The following is a 25,331-nucleotide window of genomic DNA, read 5'->3' as shown; positions in this document are numbered from 1 at the left end:
TGTCCTGTCAAGGGGCACCACTGACACCCCTGGGCACTACTGATAAGCATCTGGCCACATCCTCTTGCTTCCTAGCCTTTAGATATTGATCAGCATTGCTAAGATACCCATGCCAGCTTTGAATTGCTTTCTCAACTTGAAGTTGAGAGAAGCCCTACACGTGATGCCAGCTTATAGACTGGATGGAGAAACCATATCTTCAAGCTCAGAAAAGAATCCCCCAAATGCATAGAATAATTAGTGACTGAACAGCTGATAACAACACTAACCAGATGTCGTTAGAGTAGCTATCCAGGGATCCCAAGTCAGAACACAGCACTTCAGAAGCTGTTTATTTATTTAAGCAACACATTGGCTTAAATATTTTGATAGGAAAAAAATATCAAAGTGTGCTCAGTTAATGGGAGTGTAGATTTATGTAGCACACAGATGCATGATAGACTGATGGCACCCTAAAGAGCAGGCAACTTACTGAGATTGACTGAACTCTGATGATACATTCAGAATCAATTTCCCACTGAACCGACACAGGAAACTTTGCTTGTCACATAAAATATCACAGCTCTCCTGTGATGGCTTCATTCCCAAGCGTATCAGCTATAGATCAGTTAATAGAGCCTATGTGCTACAGCACAACAGTCCAAACCTCTTTTTCTTCCTGAATCCCTCGCGTTTCTTCCTTAAGGTTATTCAAAACCTGCTTCAGTTTTTCTTCTTCTTTCTCTTTGTTCTTCTCAAGAAGCTCTTTCTTAGCCTTTGCTTCACTGATGGCTTTCTCGCTAGCATGAGGTACAGTTTTCAGTTCTTCCACCTACACAAGGAAAAGGTTTAACTTCCTCTCCCACTAAACCAAACCAGTTTTGCTTTATTTTAAACCCTGCTTTTCAAGTGCTGTGTGGAAGTAAAAGGAAATCTAAGCTGAAGCGGGTCTGTAGGGTAAGATCCACTGCAGCTCTAGCAGGAGTTTATTGAAAGGTTTGTTTCTAAACCCGCTCAAAGGGAAGCAAGACACAGCAGTGACAAATACAGCTTCATGCCTAAGTCAAGTCTTTAAATGACAATAAGACTTAATTGTTAAATACCTACTTCCAGAGGGCCACTCTCGAGCCAAAGAGTGATTTAAGATCTAGAACAGCTGGTAACAACCAACTTGGTAAAATATATCCATTATATTAGCTAAACTAACTAAGGAAATAGAAAAACCAAAAGGTTTTTAAAAGGTACCAGCTGTGAGAACATTCAGCACTCTTGTGATCTCAACAGACAGGATAAAAAGATGCTCTGCAAGCCACGAGAGCTCTCAGCAGAGCTGGAGAGCAACAGGAAAGCTTCTAGCTTTGCCTTCAAGCAGAAACCAGCCTGGCATTGCTGGCTACAGTCTCCCATAGTAAGATGTGAGTGAGAATAATGCACTACTTCAACAAGCGATTTGCAAACAATCCCCATCTCATTTCAATGACATCAAATTTCTGCTTAAAAAATATCAAAACATGTTTTCTTCCCCTTCTCTTTGTTGCACAAAGTACAATTGGTGTCCTCTGCTATTTTATTCCAGCTGCACAAAGATGTTCTCATCTAGACCACCCAATTCCGCTTCAGCTGCACGCCACACTACCTTTTCTTTGTCATTCTGTTGTTGCTTCTCCAATTTTTTAGCTTTGCTTTTGGCATGTTTTAGATTTTCCCTTACTTTAACATCCTGTAAATCCAGCTGACTGAATTTTTCTTTACCCTCTTCTATAAAATGTTGAATTTTATTCATTTTCCTAAAAGGGGAAAAAAAAAAAAAGAGAGAAATTTATTCCATACCATATAAAAAGAAGTCAGTAGAGTTTAGTTTAATAAGCAAACATAGAGAATGTAAACCAACACTTCTTAGTTCTGCTGGAAAAACAACATTCAATGTTTCATTCATTCTGATGTTTCATCAGAAAAAGATCAACCAATACAGCAATATGGAAGACATTTCCAGAAATGGGTTGTTTTTAATTTGGTAGAAGCTCTTGCAGCCCAGAATGCAAATCTTACCATAGGCTACAGCCAGAGGAGTGTGAGCAGCAGAGCAAGAGAGGGGATTCTGCCCCTTGGCTCTGCTCTGCTCAGACCTCACCTCCAATCCTGCCTCCAGCTCTGGTGTCCCCAGCACAAGAAGGACACAGAGCTGCTGGAGAGAGGCCAGAGGCCACAGAGATGATCCAAGGGCTGGAGCAGCTCTGCTGTGAGCATAGGCTGAGGAAGCTGGGGGTGTGCAGCCTGGAGAACACTCTGGGATGACCTTAGAGCTGCCTTCCAATAGCTGAAGGGATCCTGCAGAAAGGCTGCAGAGAGACACTTCATGAGTGTGTCTAGAGACAGACAAAGGGGGAATGGTGTGAAGCTGAGGCAGAGCAGGGTTAGACTGGAGCTGAGGAAGAAGTTCTTCAGTGTGAAGGTGGTGAGACACCACTTGAGCAGGCTGCCAAGGGTGGCTGTGGATGCCTCCTGCCTTGCGATGTTCAGGGCCAGGCTGGATGAGACCTTGAGCAGCTGAGTCTAGCTGAGAGGTGTCCCTGGGCATGGTGGGGGAGGCTGGAGATGATCTCTGAGGTCCCTTTCAACTTGAGCCATTCTAGATTCTATGATCTCTCACAAAAACTCCTCTGTGATCTCAGAAAATGAAAAGGTGAATTGTGCAGCTGGAGTGGAGATTAGCAGCCAAGCAAATCAATTTTGGGGAAACACAAATTTATGCATAAGAGATTCCTACTAAAACCAGAGAGAAATACCCAATAACCACATGTCTGGGCATTGTGGTTGGGTCTTGAAGCCTGAAACAATCTCTTGAACTTTTGTACAGTAATATAAAGCAGGTGCTTTAAAATCCATCAGAAGCTGACATTTTCTTTCTTTTGAGTGTTGCTCACATTTCTCCAAGAGAAGCAAACTACAGAACCAAATCAAACCTATCACTTATTTTAGTATTCATTTCTGTGCAAAAGATCATTCAATCCATGCCAGCCAATGTTTAGATGTATTATAAGTGACTCTGCACATTAGCTAATGGAAGGTTTTGGTGAAAGAAAAACTGAGGAACTCAGTTATGCTCCTTTTGATCACCTTCCAAGGCAATTTTTGCATACTCTGCTTCCTCAGGAGAGGCTGAGGGAGCTGGGGTTGTTTAGCCTGGAGGAGGCTCAGGGCAGACCTCATTGCTGTCTACAACTACCTGAAGGGAGGTTGTAGCCAGGTGGGGGTTGTTCTCTTCTGCCAGGCAACCAGCAACAGAACAAGGGGACACAGTCTCAAGTTGTGCCAAGGGAGGTCTAGGCTGGATGTTAGGAGGAAGCTGTTGGCAGAGAGAGTGACTGGCATTGGAATGGGCTGCCCAGGGAGGTGATGGAGGCACCTTTCCTGGAGGTGTTGAAGAAAAGCCTGGCTGAGGCACTTAGTGCCATGGTCTGGTTGATTGGCTAGGGCTGGGTGCTAAGTTGGACTGGATGATGTTGGAGGTCTCTTCCAACCTGGTTGATTCTATGATTCCTCCTCTCACAAGACATCTACCACAGCTTTTTCTGAACACCTCACATGCAGCACATAACACACAGCACTCAAAGCTTACAATTCCATACAGAAAGTACTTACTTTTCAACATCTTTCAAAGCTTTAGTCTTGATTTTCAATTCATCAGCAAGTTTACTGCTTTTCTCATTAATATCTTTAGTTTTTTCGTTATTTTTTTCTTTCTCCACCTCCAGATCTTTTATTTGTTTCTTTAGGTCATATCTATAAAAAAAACCCAACAACATAAACCTCCAATCTCCACTTTTCCCCTAAATCAAACACCTACTAAACACAGGTTTTCAATCTTAAGTGCAATCAAGTGATTATTATCTGCTGTGAGGGCAGGCTGAGGGAGCTGAAGTGGTTCAGCCTGCGAAAGATTCCAGGGTGACCTTAGAGCTGCCTGCCAATAGCTGAAGGGATCCTCCAGAAAGGCTGCAGAGGGACTTGTGTTGAGGGTGTCTAGAGACAGGCCAAGGGCAAATTGTTTAAAGCTGAGACAGAGCAGGGTTAGACTGGAGCTGAGGAAGAAGTTCTTCAGTGTGAGGGTGCTGAGACTCTGGAACAGGCTGCCCAGTGTGCTATGGATGCCTCCTGCTTGGGAGTGTTCAGGGCCATGCTGGATGAGGCCTTGAGCAGCTGAATCTAGCTGAGAGGTGTCCCTGGGCATGGTGGGGAGGTTGGAGCAGATGATGTCTGAGTTCTCTTCCAACCTGAGCCATTGTGTGGCAATTCAAAATGAATCAGAAACGACTAACAGAAACCAATTAATTTTAAAGGACCAATAAGGCTGTTCAGAAATGCAGAGTATTTCTAATGAGTCACAGAAGCAGAGTTTAACCTCATCACTCCCCCAGCAAAGGCAACCCAAAACTGCAGTTACTCACATGTGGTATTGGCAGACACGATTCTTCTCCTGAAACAGTTTGTTTTCCACACGCAAAAACTCCACAGCCTTATTCTTTTCGGCTTCCAAGGCATCCTTTTCTTTCTCCACCATTTTCACTCTGTTTAACTAGACAAAATTGGGTGGGCTGTTCAGTGGATAAGGAATTGGCTGGATGGTTGCATCCAGAGGGCAGTGGTCAATGGCTCAAAATCCAAATGGAGATGGGTGACAAGTGGCATCCCTCAGGGGTCTGTATTTTCACCAGTGCTACAGACAGTGAGATCGAGGACACCGTCAGCGTGTTTGCAGATGACACCAAGCTGAGTGATGCTATCAGCAAGCTAAAGGAATGAGATGTCATCCAGAAGGACTTAGATAAGCTGGAGAACTGCACCCAGCTGAGTCTCATGAGTGTGCAGGGTTCTGCACCTGGGCAGGAACAATCCTCATTATCAATACAGACAGGGGGAGAAGGGGATAGAAAACAGCCCCGCGGAAAAGGACTTGGGGATGCTGATCGATGAGAAGCTGGAGCACCTGCAGCACAGAAGGCTTTAAGTCTTCTCATATAGCTACGTGAGCATCCATCATCTCACCAATGCTCTGCTTCACTCTTCTCTCCTCAGCATGATAGGTTTTCTTGCTCCTTCTCATCATGAAGCAACAGGAAGAAAAGGAAATAGCCTCAGATTGCCCCAGAGAAGGTTTAGGTTGGACATAAAGAACAATTTCTTCCCCAAAAGGGTTGTCAAGGCCTGTCTCAGGCTGCCCAGGGCAGTGGTGGAGTCTCCATCCTAGGAAGGGTTTTAAAACCATGTAGCTGTGGTGCTGAGGGCCATGGTTTAGTGGTGACCTGACTCTGCTGGGCCAATGGTTGGACTGAATGATCTTAAAGGTCTTTTCCAACCAAAATGATTCTGTGACTCTGATTTTCCTACATGCTGTTCAGCAGCAGAAGTCGGGCAGATAAAACCTCCTATCTGAATATGTTCAGATAAGGACCATCTCTTTCTCTAGTTTCTCTGAGCAAGCATTTACTACATGTAGATATCAGCAGGTAGAATCCCACATTCCAGCTCATGCAGTCAAACCTTTTGGAACGTTAAGTCAGCAGCACTGTAAGTGTTTAAAGAGGGACAACTGATGTTGACAGCCTGTTTGTTTTACAATGAACAGTAGATGCAATAGTGAACCCCAAAATCCTCTGCACTGCTCTTGCAGAGGAGTGCCAAATGTTAACCAAGCCTTGAGAACCCCAAAATCCTCTGCACTGCTCTTGCAGAGGAGTGCCAAATGTTAACCAAGTCTCTACCCTGATTGTTTTTCTCACCAATGCAGTAACAAAGCCTTGCAAGCTTCATAAAGCTTTCCAAGACTCACCATTTCTCCTCTCTTCTCGTTTAGAAGCTCAACCCTGCGACAAAGAGTTTGAATGGGCTCCTTGAGTCTTGCAGACCCTATCAAGTCTTCTAAATACTCCAGCATGCCTTCGTCATGTTCAGTCTGGCCTTTTGGTTTCATCAGTGAGATTTGTTCGACTTCTCCCTTGGACAAGAGAAAAATAAGGTTTGCTTTTCTTCTTATTTTGTTTTTCTTCCTGGGGAAAAAGTGTCAGGGTTCTGAAAAGATACATCCATTGCTGGAATGCAGGTATGTGACCACAGTCTAGTGCTATAAAAGAACAGAATAGTGCACTGCTCAGAACTGACCAGTCAGAGAAATCCAAAAGGGAAAACAAAGAGCAATATGAATACAAATTTCCTCCTCTGAGCGTGTGGTGGTGACGAGTGTGAAAAGCAAGGTCTCTTTGGAAGCCAACATTTAGGGCTAAGCATTGCTTCATGTGGCTAAAGATTCCAAAGTGTATTTCCCCAACCTGAAAGAAGATGAGTAGAAGGCATGCCCTCTAGGTCAGGTAGCATCCAAAGGTCTTAAGATAGCTTAAGGGCCCTGAAGAAAACAGAAAGTCCATAAAATCACATCTGACAGGTGAGCTGGACGGCTAAGTCACACAACTGAGCCTTCCTTGTTGGAGAAAGACAAATTTTTTAAGTATTAAGCTTCCTTCATTAAACTTTCCTTTAGGTACAACATGAAATTATTATGCTGAGTAATAGCAATTTCATTTTCAAACTGGAATCAGGAAAGCTTAAACTGATACAAGTGTATGGGGTGTTTATCTTCCCAATGCTATTCATTAGCCAACCACAACACCTGCTATCAACATTCAGTGTTTAGGGCAGAGCAGGACTATGCTCCTAAATACAGATTGTGTTTTGTAAATGAGGTGGCCACAGAGAGACCCAACTGGATATACACATTAAAACGTGGAGCAGGAATAGATGTGACACTGAGAGTTGTGGTCAATGAGACAGAGTCTAGTTGGAGGCCTGTATCTAGTGGAGCCACTCAGAGGTTGGTGCTGGGACTAGGATTGTTCAAGACCTTTATCGACCACCCAAATGAGGGCACAGAGGACATTGCCAGCAAGTTTGCTGATGACACCAAACTGGGAGGAGCTAACACCCCTGCTGCCACTCAGCCAGATCTGGGCAGGCTGAAGAGTCAGGTGGGGTGAAACTCAATGAAATCTACCAAGGACAAGTGTAGAGTCTGGCATACCGGAAAGTATAGGCTGGGGACTGACCTGCTGCAGAGCAGCACAGGAAAAGAGGACCTAGGGGTCCTCGTGGACAGAAGGATGCCCATGCACCTTCTTGTGCCCAAGAAGGCCAATGCCATTCTAGGGTGTACTAAGTGGGTACTAGGTTGAGAGAGAGGCCCCTCTACTCTGCCCTGGTGAGGTGGCATCTGGAATACTGTGTCCAGTTCTGGGCCCCTCATTTCAGGAAGGACCTTAAGGAACAGCTTGAAAGAGTCCAGCCCAGAGTCACAAGGATGCTGCAGGCAGTGGAACATCTCCTTGTGAGGACAAGCTGAGGGAGCTGGGGCTTGGAGCAAAAGAGCCTGAGGGCAGCCCTCATTGCTGCTGACAGATGTGAAGGGCAGTGTCAGGCTCTGCTCAGGGAAGTCCAATGACAGAACAAGGGACAATGGGTGCCAGCTAGAGCGGAGAAGGTGCCACAGGAACAGAAGAGAAAAGCTTTTCACTGTGAGAGTGCCAGAGCCCTGGAGCAGGCTGTCCAGAGAGACTGTGGAGCTTCTACCTCTAGAGACATTCAAAACCCACCTGGATGTGTTCCTGTGTGCTCTGCCCTGGGTGATCCTGCTCTGGCAGGGGGAGTGGAACTGGATGGTCTTTGAAGGTTCCTTCCAAGCCCTAACATTCTGTGATTCTCTATTTACGCTTCAAAAATCTGGATAGCTGGCACATGATGACACAACTTCTTTGTAAAACAAACAGCCAGTAGTGCAGAGTACCAGGACTGGCCTTTGGGATTGATTTTTAAATGCATGAAATGAACTACATTACTTTTTAATTCAGTTACAGAACTGACAAGATTTAAAATCCACAGGAAAATACAATTTATATTCCTGTATATGTGAAAAAAGTCTCAGCCTATAGCCAAAGTGAGAACAGAGTTAAGAATTTAGTTGGCTGCTTGCTGGGCTTGAGCTGACAGCTGAGTATGAGGAAGGACTTCCAAGAACATACAAGGGTGATTAATGAACCTGCTGGAGAACCAGAAAGGACAGTCCCAGAAGCCAGGCAAGGGCAGGACTTCTAGGCAAGCACTGCAGCAAACCAGAGCTGTAACCCACTAAGAAACCAGAGGCTGAAGTCACTGGAGCTTTTTTCCACTGTGATTTTGTTCCACGTGGTGTACAATGACACCTAGTGGCCCTCTGCTTTCTTTCCACTGAGTAAATACCACTTGGCTGAGTTCTGGGAAAATGCAGTGTTGCAAAATATGAGCTTTGAAAAAAAGAATTAAGATGAACCTTTCTTGCACACAATTGTCAGAGTGAAAGAGAGAAGCAGAGCTAGGGGAGTTAAGTTCAAATCCTCAATGTTAAATGCACCTAAGCTTGGATTTTCTGCTAATCACTGTTCTTAGAGTGTTGCCAGCTTTGACAAGACAGAACAAAAACCCAACCCAACTCTTAGTTTTATTTCTTATGCATCTCACAGAAAACATCTGGTTGGAAGAGACCTCCAAGCTCATCCAGTTCAACCTTTGACCCAGCACTGTAGGTTCAACACTAAACCATGTCCCTAAGTGCCAGGCCTACAGGCTGCTTGAACACTTCGACCCCCTTGCACAGTTATTTTCTTAAGTGTAGTTGTATTACATACACTTCCAGTTACACATCTGCTCCCTTGCCACAAAACTGTCATTTTTTACCAAAAATCACTTCTCAGTCAGACATTGCTCATGGATAGGAAACTCTGTCCCCCCCAAATGTCTGTGGCATTGTCCTAGGTCTGTTTTGTTTCTTTCTGCATCTCCTCTGCATTCAAGAAGAAAAATAATCACAGAAAATGTTTAATTCATCTAATTTAATTGATTCATGCTCTAGTGTTTGCTGAGCACTACATCTAAGAATTGTCTACACTCTGTGCTTCTCTCTCAAGTTAGGTGCTGCTGCCTGCATTTAGAGTTGGACAGTGATCTTCAAGATCTTTTCCAACCAGCAGGACTCTGTCATTCTATGATTTACTACAAGCACAGGGATTATGGACAAGAGAGGAATGCAAGTCAACTTTGTAAACAATCTGGCTAATTAACCACCTTTGAGTCACAACCATCTAATAAAAATGAGAAAGTAGTTGTGAGGGTTCTCCATAGCTCACCCAGGTCATGAAATTTAGCTACAATATGCATAACAATATAGTAAATAACTACATTTAATCCAGTTGTATCTAATTCTACAACCTCATCAGTGATGAAACCAGGGGTTTGTTTGTCTAAATACATAAATAAACACTTCACCACAGGCAAACAACTTTAGAAGTACACATTCTTCATCTCATGTGATGAGTACTTACATGCTTGGATTCATACCAAGTTGAAAAATGAAAACATTTAGAAGCAATACTGGAAACTGGATAATAGGATTAATACCAAGTTTAATACATGAAGATACCTGTTTAGCCCACTCCTACAGTTACCATACTAAGAAACAAAAAGGTTTCCAGCTATTGTAATGGATGAAGGAGACTGAAAAAAGCTTGAACCTGCTCTTCTTGCAATTAGGCATAATGATTAACAGGGGAAAACCCTTGTCTTACAAGGTTGCATTCTGTTAGAACCAAGGTAACTCAACTGATCTGTTCCCAGCTTCTGAACTGTTCCTCTTCTTGTCCCATTGTTTCTGTTAAAACTCAAACAAAACCCATCCTTGCTCATTTTTTTTTTCTAGTAAAAGCTCTTTCCAAACACGGACAGCATTTTTGAAAGTGAAACTAAGAGGGCAGCAGGCAGACATTTGTTGCAAAGAAAACATGCTCGGGCATGCTCACCATAACTGTCACACCTACATTTACAGTCTCAGGACAGACCACCAGGAAACCTCTTTAATTTCCCTCAGTTAATTTCTTCTAGTTCCCAGACAGCAATTCACGAGAGGAAAGGGAGCAATGTCCAACAAACCCACTGTATGCTCTATGTAGTTGAGGAGACAATCAAAATGGATGTCAACACCAATATGTTGGTGATGCTGGCAGACAGCTAACAACACATCACCCTAGGAAAAAGCATCAAACACCCTTTAAGTGCCTGGGGAAGCACTCTGAACTCAGTCTGTCTCTGCATTGTCTGTGAAATCTTCTACATCAGACTGGGATGCTGGCAGAGGACTTAGCAACAACCAACTCAAATGCTGACAGTGGAATAGGTTGCCCAGGAAGGCTGCGGATGTCCCCATCCTGGAGCTGTTGAAGACCAGGTTAGATGAGGCCTTGAGCAACCTGAGCTAGTAGATGTCCCTGCCCATGGCAGGGGGTTGGAACAGGATGATCTTGAAGGTCCCTTCCAACCTAACCCATTCTCTGAATGAACATACATCTAAAGAACAGTTCCTGCAGAACACCTCAACTTAGTTACCAGAAAACAAGTTTATCAGGGAGAAATTTCTAAGCAATAAGATCAATTGATTGCTGTGGCAAGTAATGAGAAACCTTGCTTGCCAGCAGGCTACCAAGGCATAAAAAAAGGGCAAGAGCCAACTGCCCATCATTTCCTCTTGTGAGAAGCACAAGGAATCACTTCATGGAACTTGAAAGCTGGAGATTCCACCCTCCTTTGCAAAGCTAAGCACTTGAGGTGAAATTATTTCAGTGTCATGATGTTCAAGATGCTTTCTGCATCTAGTAAATTTCTAGCAAAGAGCAAAAATTTAAAGTGAGGGTTGTAAAAGCATTCAAAACTCAAGATTGGAATGGCTCAGAATAAAATTAACCATTTGAAATCAACAACACAGTCAAGGAGGGCTGGCATAAGCATGGTGTAAAGCAGTAGCACTCAACAAACCAACCAGCAGAGCCTGGACTTGTCCTCCCTGCTGTTTTCAAGCCCATGCAGTGCCCATGAAGATGTCTGATGATCACCAGAAAGAGCAACACCGTCAGCACATTCTGTTACTGGTCTGATGTTATGAAGCTACCAAGCCAAGGCTCTGTCTGCTTCGTGCTAGTTCTACCTGCACCCTTGAGGAATTCTAGAAATGCTGTGGATTTAAAACATCTAATACCAGCAGAATTCACCAAACTGCAGTCTCTATATTGCAGACACATTCTTCTGGACTCATTAGAAGGTATTTGAGAAGGGCAAGAATTTCACCTCCCATGTAGCCCTCAAAAAGTGGGACCACAAAATCCTGAATATTCTATCACCTCATTTCTTCACATTACATTCTCTAAAATCACACAATTATTTCCTAAAACAGCTGATCCTCTCACAACAGCAAGCTTTTAATCTGGAGTTTATCCCATGCATCTAGAATTGCATTTTAAATGGGGTTATCAAACCACTTGAGAAAGGAAAACGTTTGACCTACTCGGTAAGCTGCCTTTCTGCAACTCTCACCTAAAACAGGACACTACTTTTTTCTTCTGTAGGTAACTGCTCTTTCTTGCTCTTGGTAACACATAGTTGCAGTTTCTCTGTAGCACCGTTCCAGCCACCTTCCTTTGAGGAGATAGACTGGAGATTAGGAAGATGTTCATTATAAGGGTGGGGAGACAATGGAATAGATTGCCCAGGAAGGTTGCGGATGCCCTCTCCCTGCAGGTGTTCAAGGCCAGGTTGGATGAGACCTTGAGCAATCTGGTTTAATGGGAGGTGTCCCTGCCAATGGCAGGGGTGAGGTTGGAATTAGATCTTGAAGGTCCTTTCCAACCCAATTTGGTCTGTGAATCTATGAATCTGAGTGGGGTCTGTGGAGAGCAGCATCTGGTCCAAAGCTAACTGTGAATGGAATCACACAGCAGGCCAAACACATGCAGTCCCCAGCCTCAAACACTGATGACCCAGTGGTTGTTACTTGTGCTGCAGACACCAGTTCAGTCTGTAATCGAGCTGGAACTGGAATTAGGGAGTTTCAGAACAGAGCTGTTAGATTCCATTGTAAAACTCTGGTGTGGAATGAGACAGGGCTAGCAAAAAACCTGTGACACTTAAATATTGCTGACAGCAACCTTAACAGGATTCATGAAGAAACAAACACTGCCTCGTTTTGAAAACCTTCCTGCATTATGCTTAGTTGTTTCTGGAGAACTTACAGGGATCTTTGCTTAGCAACCACTGCTGCTTCTCACCCCTGAAAACATGGGGAAAAGGAACAGTGTCCCTCAACACAACTTTGTCAAATGAGCCCTTAATACAGACCTTTTTTTTCAGTGGTGCCCAGAGACAGGGCAAGGCGTAACAGGCACAAACCTGAACACATCAAAAGAACTCATCTAAACGTGAGAAGGATCTTCTTAAATTTAAGGGTGGCAGAGTGCCCAGAGAGGTGGCAGAGCCTCCATCTCTGGAAACATTTAAAACCCACCTGGACATGTTCTTGTGTGACCATCCCTAGGTGACCCTGCCTTGGATGTGGTGATCACCTGAGGTCACTTCTAACCCCTACCTGTGATCTGCAGATCTACTTCGTAAGTGTTCCACAGAGTAACTATGGCAGCAAGCAGGCAATTTTTCCCCAATATTTTGGGTTCTCAATTTCCACTGTCTCAATCATGAAGGTTTAAAACAGAATGGGATAGATGAGCATGATCTTACACAACCTAAACAAACTGGACTAATTTCTGAGTGCTAAACTCCACTCATTCCAAACACTTTGAAGCACGGACATGCTCAAACATAGTGTTAAGAAGGGAATTTTGTAGCTTGGAATCCAGTAGATGGAAATGCACAGCACACTGGGAGGACAACTCAGTAGACTGGATGGTTTAGGAGGGGAATTTTCTGTTGCAATTGCCGTGGTTTAGTTTTTGAAGGGGTTTTTGGTAGCAGAGTTCTCCAACACCAGTCAAATTCAGAAGTGGAGCAGTGTAACAAACTCAATTTCAGTTTATACTGAGTTTTGCTCATGAGAAAAAAAAAATATTGTTTAGATACAATACTATAGATTCAGTAAACCTTCTGTGTTCTACACCTGGCTGAGCAACGCAGCAAAGCACTGCCTTAGAGAGGACAGTTTTAGCTTCCCGATTCAACAACTGCAAGTAGAACACAAGATATCTTCTGAGCTCTTCTACAGAACTTCAGTGTGGTTTATAAATCAAAACCAGGCTTAAAAATCTCATCTTTTACTGGTACTGGTCAACTCCACAAATCCTTTCAACAAGCTGTTGGGTTTATTTACATTTAGTCCATCTCAAGGTGATGGGCAAGAGCAAAATCTCACTTCCAACTGTACAGAGGAAACATAGCTCCTGGATATTTTCCTTTTGTAAGAGAGGTTTCCTCAAGGTTCAATATTTGTGGATGTACCACAGAATGCTTTGGGTTGGAAGGGACCTAAAAGATCACCCAGTTCCAACCTCCTACCATGGGCAGGGACACCTCCCACTACACCGGGTGGCTCAAAGCCTAATCCAACTCAGCCTTGAACACTTCCAGGGTGGAGGCATCCACAACCTCCCTTGGCAACCTGTTCCAGTGCCTCATCACCCTCACTGTCAAGAATTTCTTCCTCATCTCCAATCTCAATCTGTCCTCCTCTTCCAGCTCCAATCCATTGCCTATCATCCTAGCACTACAAGCCCTAGTGAAAAGTCCCTTGCCAGCTCTCTTGTAGCACCCTTCAGTTACTGGAAGCCTGCTCTCTAAGGTCTCCCTGAACCCTTCTCCAGAATCTGTTAAAGGAGTCACATGCATTGCTGATACCTAGAGGTCAAAGAGATGTGGTTTTGTACTGACAGAAAATGACAGATTCAGAGGTCTTTTGCTGCCAGCATTTTGAGCAATGAGAAAGTGAGCCTAGCTACTACAATCTGTCCAGTCACTAATTCTTGTCTCGAAATAGAAGTGTTATCATACTTGTAGAGAAACTGTCAGCTGAGGTTATGGTCAGAACAAGTAATTTTCTTTCAAGGTTATATGAAACTATCCCAGAATTTCAGACATCATGACCAGGGCTGTAATATTTGGTATTTTGAAAGCAATCAGAGACTTTTTATTAGATTCAGAACAATATTTTATTAGTTCCAGTGTAATGATAAAATGCTTTTGATAACATACTTGCTTTTAAGGCTTTTTGAAGACTCTTATAAGGAAGTTTTATTCTGCTGCAAACCTGATGGATTGCAGCTTAGCAAAACTAAACTGTAATCACCTGCACACTTCACAGAATCACTGAACCTTCCAAGTTGGAAGGAGCCTCTAAAGATCATCCAGTCCAATGGCCTCTGCACTCAGCAGGGACGTCCTCAACTAGAGCAGACTGCCCAGAGTCCTGTCAAGCCTCACCTTGACTGCCTCCAGGGATGGGGCCACAGTCATCTCCTTGAACAACCTGTTCCATTGTTCCACTACCCTCATAGTGCAGAACTTGTCTCCAACATCCAATCTAAATCTGCTCTGCTCTAGTTTGATGCCATTGCTCCTTGTCCTGTCATCACAGGCCTTTGTCAACAGTCTCTCTGCATCCTTCTTGTAGGCCTCCTTCAGGTACTGAAAGGTTGCTATTAGGTCTCCCACTCACCATCTTGTAATTTCTTCATACTTGCCAATAGGTATAGTTATTTGCTTCCTAAATTCTTAAATATAGTTAGTTGCAAAGTGTAGTTAATTCACAGTTGCAAACTGTGGAGTTTCTCTTTTAATTTACATAATTCTATTTAAGTGATATGCAATTTCACAGTGGGCAGAACATCGTTTAACTTGGTCAAGCATCACAAGATGAAGTCTTGTGATGTTTGTGACAGCATTATTATAAACTGTGTCTTTTACACACACAGGATTTCAGATTAAAATGGTTTAGCCATTAATGTTTGTTTCCCCCAATGAAGGGCTATTTGAGTTGTAACATTCCTACCACACTGAACTTCAAACAAGAGTTTTCTTCACATGCGACAGGTAATCAATGCAACTTGTCCTTTAAGCACTGACCTGCAGCAAACAGGCCAGCTGTAGCCAGCACATCCAGAGAGCTGAGAGCAGCTCTTGCAGTTACAGCAGCCACCTCTGACTCAAAGTTCTGTGAAGGATTACAGTAGCCACAGGCAAATAAATAATTGTCCTGTTGAAGAAAATTCTGCTCAATCCAAATTATCACAGAGTCACAGGCTGACTGGGGACAGAAGGTATCTTAGAGATCACCTAGCTCTCACTCCCCTCCCCTTGGCAGGGACACCATCCACTAGAGCAGGTTGATCAAGAGCCCATTTGACATGGCCTTGAACAATCCCAGGCTTCTCCACAACTTCTCTGGGTAACCTCTTCCAGTGTCTCGTCACCCTCCTGGGGAAGAATTCCTTTCTTATGGAATTCTAGTTTTGAAGTCAGTACCCCATGTTGTGCCATTACATGCCCTCTCCAGCAATCCTGTAGCCCACTTCAAATGCTGGAAGGCTGCTCTAATGTCTCCCTGGAGCTGTCTCTTTCCCAGGCTGGACAAGCCCAATACTTTCAGCTTGTCAATTATTGCTTTTTCTTACTGTTTGCAGTGCTACCTTACTTCTACCCTTCAGTTCTACCAGGTGGCAAACACAGAGGAGTGAAGTATCAAATAATCTCCCCTCAACCTTCCAAGGAAAGTGTTACAAATTAATGTGGGAAGTCAAAGAAGTTAAAAAGAAGCAACAAAATCGTATACATAAATCTACAAGGCCACTACTGATCACAGACGAAGGAAGACTTAGAATTAGGCAGTTATACAACTTACAGTTGTTTGCACAAAATGACTACTCTGCATTCTGGAAGCAATTTAAAAGTAGCCTTTGTCAAGTTGTTTGCACATCTGTCTAATTTTAGAAGCTTTAAGGACATTGTTGCATTTCAAACAAGAATACGAACTGAACACAAATCTAGAGTGACTCTGGAATCAAAGTCAGTTATTGTTAAACTCAACCTACAGTGTTTAACTTCAGATTATTGGTATGGTCTAATTAAACTGTTTAATTGATCCCTCTCAATTACACACTGTCCTCAGAAACAAGCTTGCCCTCTCTATCCCTATTTCCCTGCTTTTCTGCAGAAAGTTTAATAAAGACTGGCTACAGTATTGTGCTGCGACTGGCCAAAAAGCAAACAACCCAAAAACCAGAGTAGCCAACATTAGGTTTTCTGATAATAGAAGAAAATTAATTTTGTAGCCCCACAAACATATTAGCAGACCTATATTCAGCAGAAAGCGTACACTATGTCAGTGAAATAGGAGGAAAATGAATCCATGTGATGCTAAGCTTTTTTCCCCAAAGAATTCAGCTTTAATCATATTCTCATACTTCTTAATTCTTCCTATCAGCTCAGCTGACCTTGACCCCTCTCAGACCCCTCTTCACCACCACTGCTGGCAGCAGTGCCCTTCTGCTGTAGCTCAGGTGTTGGTGCCCCTCAGTAGGAAAGCCAAGCTCAACAAAGTGGGACCTTCAGGCTTGTCTCAGCAAGGTAATCTTCTCTCCCTCATTTCCTCTCCAACACACTGGAAAAGCAACTCCTCCATTATTCCCACAAAACAGCAGGTGAAAAACTTGACTAAAACTTCCTTTCTGGTAACAGTCTTGCCACAGGACAGGACCTAGTACCTTACAAAAAGCTGTTCCAATCAGTTAGAAAAAGACATGCCATATAAATCACTGTAGCTGTTTCTACTTGCTTGGAAATTACATGACAAGGCTTTAAGTCTATCAAACGCATTTAAGTGAAATACTACTGTAATTAGTACAAAATTTACTTAAACTTGTTTTAATTTGAAAGTAGATCCTGAAGGAAATGGAAATCAACCGTCTACTCCCATGATACTGTATTTTAATATAACTTTAGTTTATCTACAGTTTTGTGCCATTTATTACTTTTTTTTCAAGAACTTTTCAAATGAATCTTGTATGGGAGTTACCTAGGAAATTCCACTTCCCTTTAAAAAGTTTGTCTAGATTATATTCTCTTACCTTGACAGATTAAAAAGCCACTTTCAGTGGCCATTAATTGTTGCTGTCCACAGGTAGTTTGCTTTGCTCCCCAGCCATCCCACCCTGCCACGTCCAAAACAGAGTCTTTTAGTGTTCCCCATTTTTCAGTCATTCTTCAGAGGCAAACCAGGCTGAGATTTTTTTTCTGTCCTCAAGGCTAAGCTGCTTAGGAGTCACTACTAAGCAAACATACTTACCTCTGCTGAGCCTTGCCTTGGCCAGTAAGAACACTGAACCTACACACGTTTTCAGTGTATGAACCTGTGCTTTGGCAGAGGGTTGGGCTGGATGATCTTCTCCAGAGGTTCATTCCAACCCTCACCGTGCTGGGACTGGGTACACTGACATCCCGAAGAAGAGAACAGCTAAGCAGTTTTATTAGTTGTTCTTCACAAGTACACACATTACTGTGGTTGGGGCATTAAATGTGGAAGAGAAAAACGGCAGCAAGATGCTAGATGTTACCACAGTACTCAGCATGCTGTTAAGTGACATGGTGGTTTTTTTCCTGTTGCAGGCTGTTTCAGGCTGTGGCAGTTTGTCTACTCCTAGCATACTAAAAGCACAGAGCAAGTGATTATGAACATAAAATACAAATTATTAGAAGTTAAGGATCACTCCTCCTGTTAAATGTTGCAATTAGAACCATTTTAAAACAAGATACTTTTCAATCAGCTGGTTCAGGCACAGAACTTGCAACACTTCCACGACTCACAACACTTGTACATTACTCACTCTGACATACTCCTGTTTCTCCAGAGAGGATTTTTGTAACTCTCCTCACAAGTCATCAGTAGTTGGACTTTAGTATTTCTGTATGGCATCAGCACCTCTATCATGCCCTATCCAACTTTTACAACATGCAGCCCTGGCCTAAGCTTACAAATTCTATCCCAAATGACTCCAAAATCTGCTATGTCAGGAAAAAAAAAAAAGGAAAATAGGGAGTGAAACAGGCAGATGATGCCAAAAAGATAAAGCACTCTTCTAAAAAGCAATGAGCAATGCTAAAGATGCTAGCATACTATCATCTAAATCAAACATCTAATCAAGAATCTAAAGTATTTGTCACTGCATGTAAAACATCTTCTCGCACCTTTTTATTTAGTAGTACCCACTGAATATTCTGTCACAATCTCAGTGTTTTATAATCCTTAACAGGATTTTTTACTTAAAATGTGTAGTATAAGTGAAATATTTTAATTACACCCTACTGACACAGTCAAAAATCAAAGATATTTAGTACTTACTTTAAATGAGAAAATTAGTTGACACCTGGTTAAACTTTGGATAGCCTGGTTTAGTTTAGCTCTAACAAGAGCAGAGTAAAAGCTAAACAGACTTGTTACTAATCTCTCCACTTTTAAACAACTGAATCTGAAAAATACTAAGAAAAAAAGGAGCAATCTTTGTGACAGATCCTTATTGTGAAAAATGTTAGGAAAAAAAATATATTTGTGGTTGTAGTTCACTGCCTGAGCCTTCTGACCCAGTTTCATTTATTTCTAACTGTAATTTTTGGGATTTGAGATTTGAAGTTCTGTTGTCATTATATGAAAAAAAAAAAATTGCTGCATTTCCCAAATGAAAAATCCTCATCTTTGAATCAAATCAGCAGATTGAATTTTAAAAAAAGGCTCAAAACCTTCTGTGCAAAGACAAAGTCAGAAAGAGTACACAGACAGAAAATCTCACCAGTTTCCCTTGCCCTTCATAATAATCCATTACCCGCAGAGAGTCTAGTGAAAACAAAAATGAAAAAAAAAAAAAGGAGGTGATCAGCACTGATTTATGCCTGAATTTTGGTTTTTCCTCCCCTTTATTTCCCACTATACAGGTGGAGATTCAAGCTTTAAGAAAAAGGCATGTTCTCCTCACTGATAAATTCCTGGGAAATAATGGGAGAAGAAATCAAATCAGACTTGGGGGGGAGAGTAAAAATTCAAAAAGCTTAGCAATATTTGCTCCTAACTGTTCCCTTTCCCTCCTCCCAGAGGCAAAAAAGGTCTCTAACACTAAGCTTTAGATTTCTCTGCAGCATAATTTCTACCTCATTTAATCTTTGACTCTGCATTCTCTCCCTTTTAAAAATGGTGCTAAAATACTTCACAACAGCTGTATAGAAAATAACCAAGTAGTGCAATTGTTTTCTTGGACCTACCTCACTTCATCATAAAACAAAAAATGCAGGAAGAAAGTGTTGGTGGGAATAACTAGCTGGCACAGAGAGTTTAGAAGAGATATATCCTCTTTTTGTGGGTGTAACTGTAAAAAAGGACTGCATGAGAAGGCTGGAGGAAGTGAAGCAAGCCCAGCGACCTAGCTAGAACTTAGTATTTTTTTCAGAGGGGGAACTGGAAGCTCCTTTGACAGACACAGGCCTAAAATAAACCTTATTGAAAAATTTCAGGCCTTGGAAGGCTCTTACTATTCATTAATTTTCCAGGTCATGATCCTTCACAGTAAATTTGGGACCTGGTGAAATAATCACAGGGAATTGCAGAAAGGTACCTCAGATGAATTAATATTTAAATATTTCCACCAGGTACTTGAATTCAATTTAAACTTTAAGTGCTTAGTGATAGCAAAATTCCTGATTACTACTTAAAAGTTGGGGGGGGGGGAAATGACACACTTGTCTTCAGCCTGTCCTTTAAATAGCAAACTTTCTAATTTTAAGGTGAAATCTGAATATAAATGATATCATATTAACAAATTTGGTAATGATTTTTACAGTATGTGCTGCAAACTGTAGCTTTTAAAACTATAGCTTGAATTATCAAAAAACCTGCTCCTCTTCTGAGTTCTCCACAGTACAGGGTAAACAAAAAGCACACTCCATGTGTTCCTTGCACTCCATCTTCATGCAGTTCATGGTTTTTTTATATACATACCCCTCCAGTAAAACCACATCTATATATTAGAGCATAGATAAAGTTAACTTCCAAGGAGAATCAGAAGTTTCAGTTAATATTGATGCATTTTTATCTCAAGTACAAAAGATGATGGATCTCTGCCACGCTTAAGCAGCACAATAATATTGGGGTTTAAAGTTTATTTTACTACACCAATATTTACGTGCTGCTAGGGCGGAACAAGTATGACAACTCTTCTATTCATCCACACATCAGGAAGGCAGAAAAAATTCTGTTAGTTATCTTCAACTGCTTTTCTTCCTTAAATTGCTAAAGCAGCAAATGATGATTCGCATCTTTACAAGATCATGCAAACCATGATGTGCTGCTAGAGTACTTTAAGGCCTCTCAAACCCAGGGCTGAAAAACCTAGACAGCATTTTTTATAGCTATAAAAACTGGAAATAAAGCTTGACTTAAAATTGGGTTTATTCATCTCACCAACCTGCAAAATTAAGAATCTGTTATGATCCAGATCAATTCCATGGCTTCGAAGAAGAACACCAACATCTTTGAATGTTGTTTTCTTCCCATTGATGTAGTAGACAGAAGAATTATCTTTATAAGCAGTTCTAGATACATAAAATTTGCTGTCAGGAATGACTTCATAATCATCTCCTTCCTGTTTGGAGGAAAAACAAAGCCAAACCCCAAATTATTACAGCACAAGTTTACCTCATATTTCACAGTTAAGCACAGAAGGTTTGTCATGTTCAGGTTGTAAGTCAACTGCACTCTGGGGTCTAATAGAAGGGGGGAAATTGTCTTAAAATTGCACAGTTAAAAAAAAGGAAAACGAAAACACACCACCTTGACAAATGGGAAAAAAATGTCTCAAATGATTTAAACTTCATATTATGCCTTTCTCACCTCTAATACAAGTGATTGCCTTGAAAATGTTTTAATTTATTCTTTACACCACTGCTTCAAATCGCAAAGGAAAAGACCTACTGCAAATTTTAAGTGGCTGTGCTAGTCCACACTTGAAATTTCAGATTAAAAAGCCTTGACTGACTTCACTGCTGCTTGCATGTTAAACTGCTCTTGCAGTGCTAAGGAAAAGGGTTACTTTTATCTGAGTGCTTCTAAAGAGAAAATACAGAAGATAAAAAAGCAAAATATTAAAGATGTGACAAATATGACCTCATCAGCTTCAAACAGAGATTTCAAACTTACCTACGAAGCAACTACTAAACCAAAGCTGGTGATATACTTGAAAAAGCTCAAATTCATGCCTGCTTTTTGAAAAGACTTAAACTGGCCTGCCACTTTTCCAGATCAACTCCCAAGAGCATAAGCAAGCTGCTATCTGGTGCAGGCAGAAGTGTTTTGGATCATACAGTTAGCTCCAAGATCTGACTTTAATGCTAAAAAAAACCTAACAAAAAACCTTAAGATTTTTTGAATCTGCTTATTATAAATACAAGAAAAAAGGCTTATGTATTAAAAAAAAACTCCTTTTAAAACAGCTCCCTCAAAGGCTATATAAATTGCCAGTTTATTAATCCAATTTTTTATTTAATGTACATTTCCCACTGTTTTGACTAGCCCAAAACTCAGCAATTTACACTTTAGCTACAATGTGTGGAGAAAACCTCAATTTAAATAAATTAAAAAAAAAAATCCTTGCATTGGAAGTTCAGTAAATAAAATAATTTGTCCTGAAGATTTTATCACAACTAAGTGACAATATAATATTGGGGTTTTTTTTCCCCAACATTTTTTACTTCATTCAAACAAAATACCAGGTTCAGAAACATTTAGTGATATCAGGCAGTGTCCTGAATTTTAGTTTCAAAAATGGTTTAAATTTGCAGCATGCTTGTAGAGTCTATAACATGTAAAGAAAGCTTCAGGTCCCTTAGATATTTTTGAAACCTAGAGAAGCTAAAATTGTTTCTAGCTGGTTTAAAAAGTGTTGTTTAAATATTCCTTATTTCTTAACATAGATGCTAATATTATAAACTTCAGAATATATAATATGCCCAAACACAGACAGTTTTGGAGGCTGTATTCATTTCTGAAATCAATTTTATTTAATTGAGGTAACAGGTCTAAAACGACTTCTGCTTAAAATGATTATTACACATTCCTAAAGAGTTTTAAACCAGACATGTATCAGGTATTAGTCTTGTAGAAAATAAAACAAGAATCCCTACTAATAATTTAAGAGCTGCACTATTCAATAGGGGAACTTAAGCTAATTAACTCTGAATTGATTTTTTTTTACCCCCTGAAGGTAAACTAATCATGCTCTGAAGTTTTCCCCAGCTCAAACTGAAATAACCGAATATTAAAAGCTTTTCAAACCCTTAAAGGAAAAAACAAAAGCCTCCCCTGTTGTGACTAGAAGCATACCTACCTTGTCAATGATCTTTTGGAAGTGGATTTCTACAGAACAACTCTGGATGTCCCTGTGTTCGTCAGAATTATGGATCAGCACAGAGAGTTTTTTGGATCTGATTTTTTGTGCTCGATAGCCAAACACAAAAAGCATCGAATCAATGACATTGGACTTGCCACTGCCATTAGGCCCAATAATACATGAAAAACGCTGCATAATAGAAAGAAAAAAAGTTATGTCCAAAGAGAAAGGATCCTAGGCAGTGAACATCACCCATTTCATTTGTGAATAGTTGAAAACAGTTATTCCTAGTGCATGCAACTGCAGACTGTTGATAGCTTAGTTTTTACTCTCAAAGGTAAAATAGTACAACTTCTTTAAAAAAAATAAAATAAACGAAAAAAAATAAGCACACCACAGCTCAACTTTCTAAACTTTAACTGAACTTGAAGCAGCACTGCACTTAGCCAGCATGTTCACAAGGAAATTTTGTGATTAGCCACCTCAGTCTCTTGTGGGTACTAAAAAATATTCTCATTCTTCAAACACACCCCTGAAAATTCTCCAGTAAACGAAATCAAGAGAAGAGTCTTGGTTTTCAAAGGGTCCTGACAAAATACAATTATACAGGATCACAAAGTTGCACTTCACTTTTTTCCTATGGCCAATAATGAAAATTTAGAATTTCTCTATGAAAGCAATTCTAAACCTCATATATTTTTCAGCTCTTGAGGTGAGCTTGCATGAAAATACAGGAAGAATACTAACACATAGCAAGGTATTAGCTTCGTTCTAAAAATTAGGTAAAAGAAATTATACCTTATGAAAAGGTCCCAAAATTTTCTTCCCTGCATAGGATTTGAAGTTCTGGTTTACAATATGAGTTATCATAAGACGAGGAGCACCAGCTTCGTTGGTCATTGCTGGAGGTGGGGGAGGAGGGATGCTACCCAAAATCTCTTCTAAACTTCGATTATCAAGCACTTCACCTGAGACTGCTAAAAGCCATCCAAAATAAGCAGAAAGGGGGGAAAAAACAACAAAACAAACAACCCATAAGCTCCCAATGACCAGACACCTTTTAAAGTGTTCAATTGGAAAAGCAAACATTATTTCTACAGAAAGCAAACCTGTAGTTTTGCCTGTAATTATTCTAATGAGCTGAGTGGAATTAAAAGTCTTTTCCACCAAGTAAGCCTTTCAAAAGAAATACGTAAGATGTCCCACCGATGCACTCGTGGGCTTGTTCCTTCATTATGTAATTCTTATTCTAACACGCTTTAAGAGGCACTCTGCAATGACAATAGCTACAACCATCACAATAAAGCCTACAAATCTGAACCAGGCAAAGCCTTTCTCATTAATAAGTGCAAAGCCACATTTCAAGCCTGCTCACAAGTCACTCTGCAAGATTTGGGGAGCGCTGCACAATGCTCTGAAAGCTGTAATGACAGCACAACTGCTTTGCAAAGACAGGAAGTTTGTTACGAAAACAAACTGGCCCCCTGGATATCAGCTAGTTGTGAGCAAAGCAGCCTTTCAACAGTCACTAGCAGCTTTTTGCTTCAAATAGACGGAAGTTTTTGCTACCAATTTAAACATATTAATCCATTTGTCAAATACCTTGCTTTAATAATTGCATATGTGGCTACCCGAAAAGACACACGCTGCTTTTTTTCCCACACTTTCAGCATAAACTCCAGAAAAAACACTGCTTCGTGAAAAAGAAAGTCAAATAATTTTAAGAGTTAAGTAAATAAACTTGATATTTATTTCATTCCATGAAATCCCACACCACTGGCTCTATATACATCTGAAAAAATCCTGCTGTTGTACCACAATCTGTAAGTACAATGTTAAAGATCAGGAATAAGAAATGGGCTTAGAAAGGCTACAAATTGCTTTTGCACTTGTATTAAATCACTGCTCCAAACACTTTAACTCTTTGCAAGGCTTCTCTTACCCATCTAAAACCCAGTTCAAACTTGCCAGGAGTCAAGGCTTTCAATATTCCTCTCTAGTAAAGGAAGGCAAAAATTCTGTCTGGGACAGTTGGTAAATTCAACTGAAGATTGTTTCTAAACAGGCACTACCATCAAGCTCACACCCCGGCAGAACCCCGATATCCAAACTTACCTTGTGGAGACACCTCACCAGACTGCCTGGTGTCTTCATTTTCCACTTCCATGTCAGTGATAGAGTCCTCTAAGGGCTTTCTGCCTTTTGGATGGGCTGCTGTGGAGGATTCGGTGCTCTTGCTTGGCATCGTCTTGCTTGGCTGTTCCGCTTCCATTCCAAGCAATCAAATTACAGAAGGGATCTATCTCTTTTGCTAGCAAACAAGAGAACCCCACGGTCTAAGCATTGAGCTACAACCCTCTAAGGAATATACCTACATGTTTGCCCAGATGTTTGGCTAACTCAGAAACTCAAGGATTTTGAAGACAACTCCCCAAAAAACCCTCAAGCCTCACAATGATCTATTTTAAAATACATCCCTCTATCCCAAACAACGGACAGTCCCTAATCTGTAGAAACAGCTCAAGTCTGCTACCGAAAACCCACACAGCCACGTTCTGTGCAGTTGTTACGCTCAGAGAAAGCAACTGGGATGATGCTGGAGGAAAAAGTGTTAAAGACACATTCGCAGTAAAGAACTGAGTAGCTATATGTCTATACTCTCCTGAAGTACTCTTCTACACACACGTTTTGGAGCCGACACGTTTCAACAGCCCTCATTGACTGTATTTTATATAGGTAGACAAACAAAAAGACCGGCATAGTTGCAGCAAAGACTTGACTCTTACACACGTTTAAGTCAACGCATTCATTTCACCAAAATATCACACAACCACTACTGCCAGCATTCAACGTTTAACAGAGAAAGCAAAAGAAAATACCTTCATCTGGTTGCAATGTTCAAGTTAACTGATCAGGAGAGAAACATTAACAAAAGTCAATCATCTGGCACTGAAGCAACGCTCCCAACACGTATAAATACAAAGCAAACGATGAGAAAGACGGCTGCAAAAAAAAAAATCTCCACCAAAAAGTTTAAACTGCAGCAAGTGGCGAAGTTAGTTTGCAGAAAAACAGACATGA

The 25,331-nt window shown here is 41.2% G+C and overlaps 1 protein-coding gene across 4 annotated transcripts in view; it reads right to left on the bottom strand.

The window, feature by feature from the left end:
• The window catches only part of SMC4 (structural maintenance of chromosomes 4), a 42,081-nt gene that overhangs the window by 15,106 nt on the left and 1,644 nt on the right, over window positions 1-25,331 (bottom strand). For 2 of the 4 annotated variants that reach the window (XM_064152942.1, XM_064152943.1), the window contains exons 2-10: window positions 24,366-24,561; window positions 23,049-23,227; window positions 22,248-22,439; window positions 20,331-20,507; window positions 5,810-5,974; window positions 4,428-4,555; window positions 3,622-3,762; window positions 1,616-1,766; window positions 647-811 (exon numbers count right to left, since the gene is read on the bottom strand). In XM_064152942.1, the coding sequence (XP_064009012.1) occupies window positions 647-811; window positions 1,616-1,766; window positions 3,622-3,762; window positions 4,428-4,555; window positions 5,810-5,974; window positions 20,331-20,507; window positions 22,248-22,439; window positions 23,049-23,227; window positions 24,366-24,522 (1,455 nt within the window). In that variant the 5' untranslated portion in view covers window positions 24,523-24,561. Of the gene's footprint in view, window positions 1-646; window positions 812-1,615; window positions 1,767-3,621; window positions 3,763-4,427; window positions 4,556-5,809; window positions 5,975-20,330; window positions 20,508-22,247; window positions 22,440-23,048; window positions 23,228-24,365; window positions 24,562-25,129; window positions 25,158-25,331 lie in introns of all 4 variants that reach the window. The other 2 variants (XM_064152944.1, XM_064152945.1) reach the window with 2 other exon arrangements.

The sequence above is a fragment of the Pogoniulus pusillus genome, chromosome 13, assembly GCF_015220805.1.
Source record: "Pogoniulus pusillus isolate bPogPus1 chromosome 13, bPogPus1.pri, whole genome shotgun sequence".
NCBI classification, from domain to species: Eukaryota; Metazoa; Chordata; class Aves; order Piciformes; family Lybiidae; genus Pogoniulus; species Pogoniulus pusillus.
The sequence above is the reverse complement of the archived record's forward strand: the minus strand, read 5'-3'. Positions and strand labels throughout refer to the sequence as shown.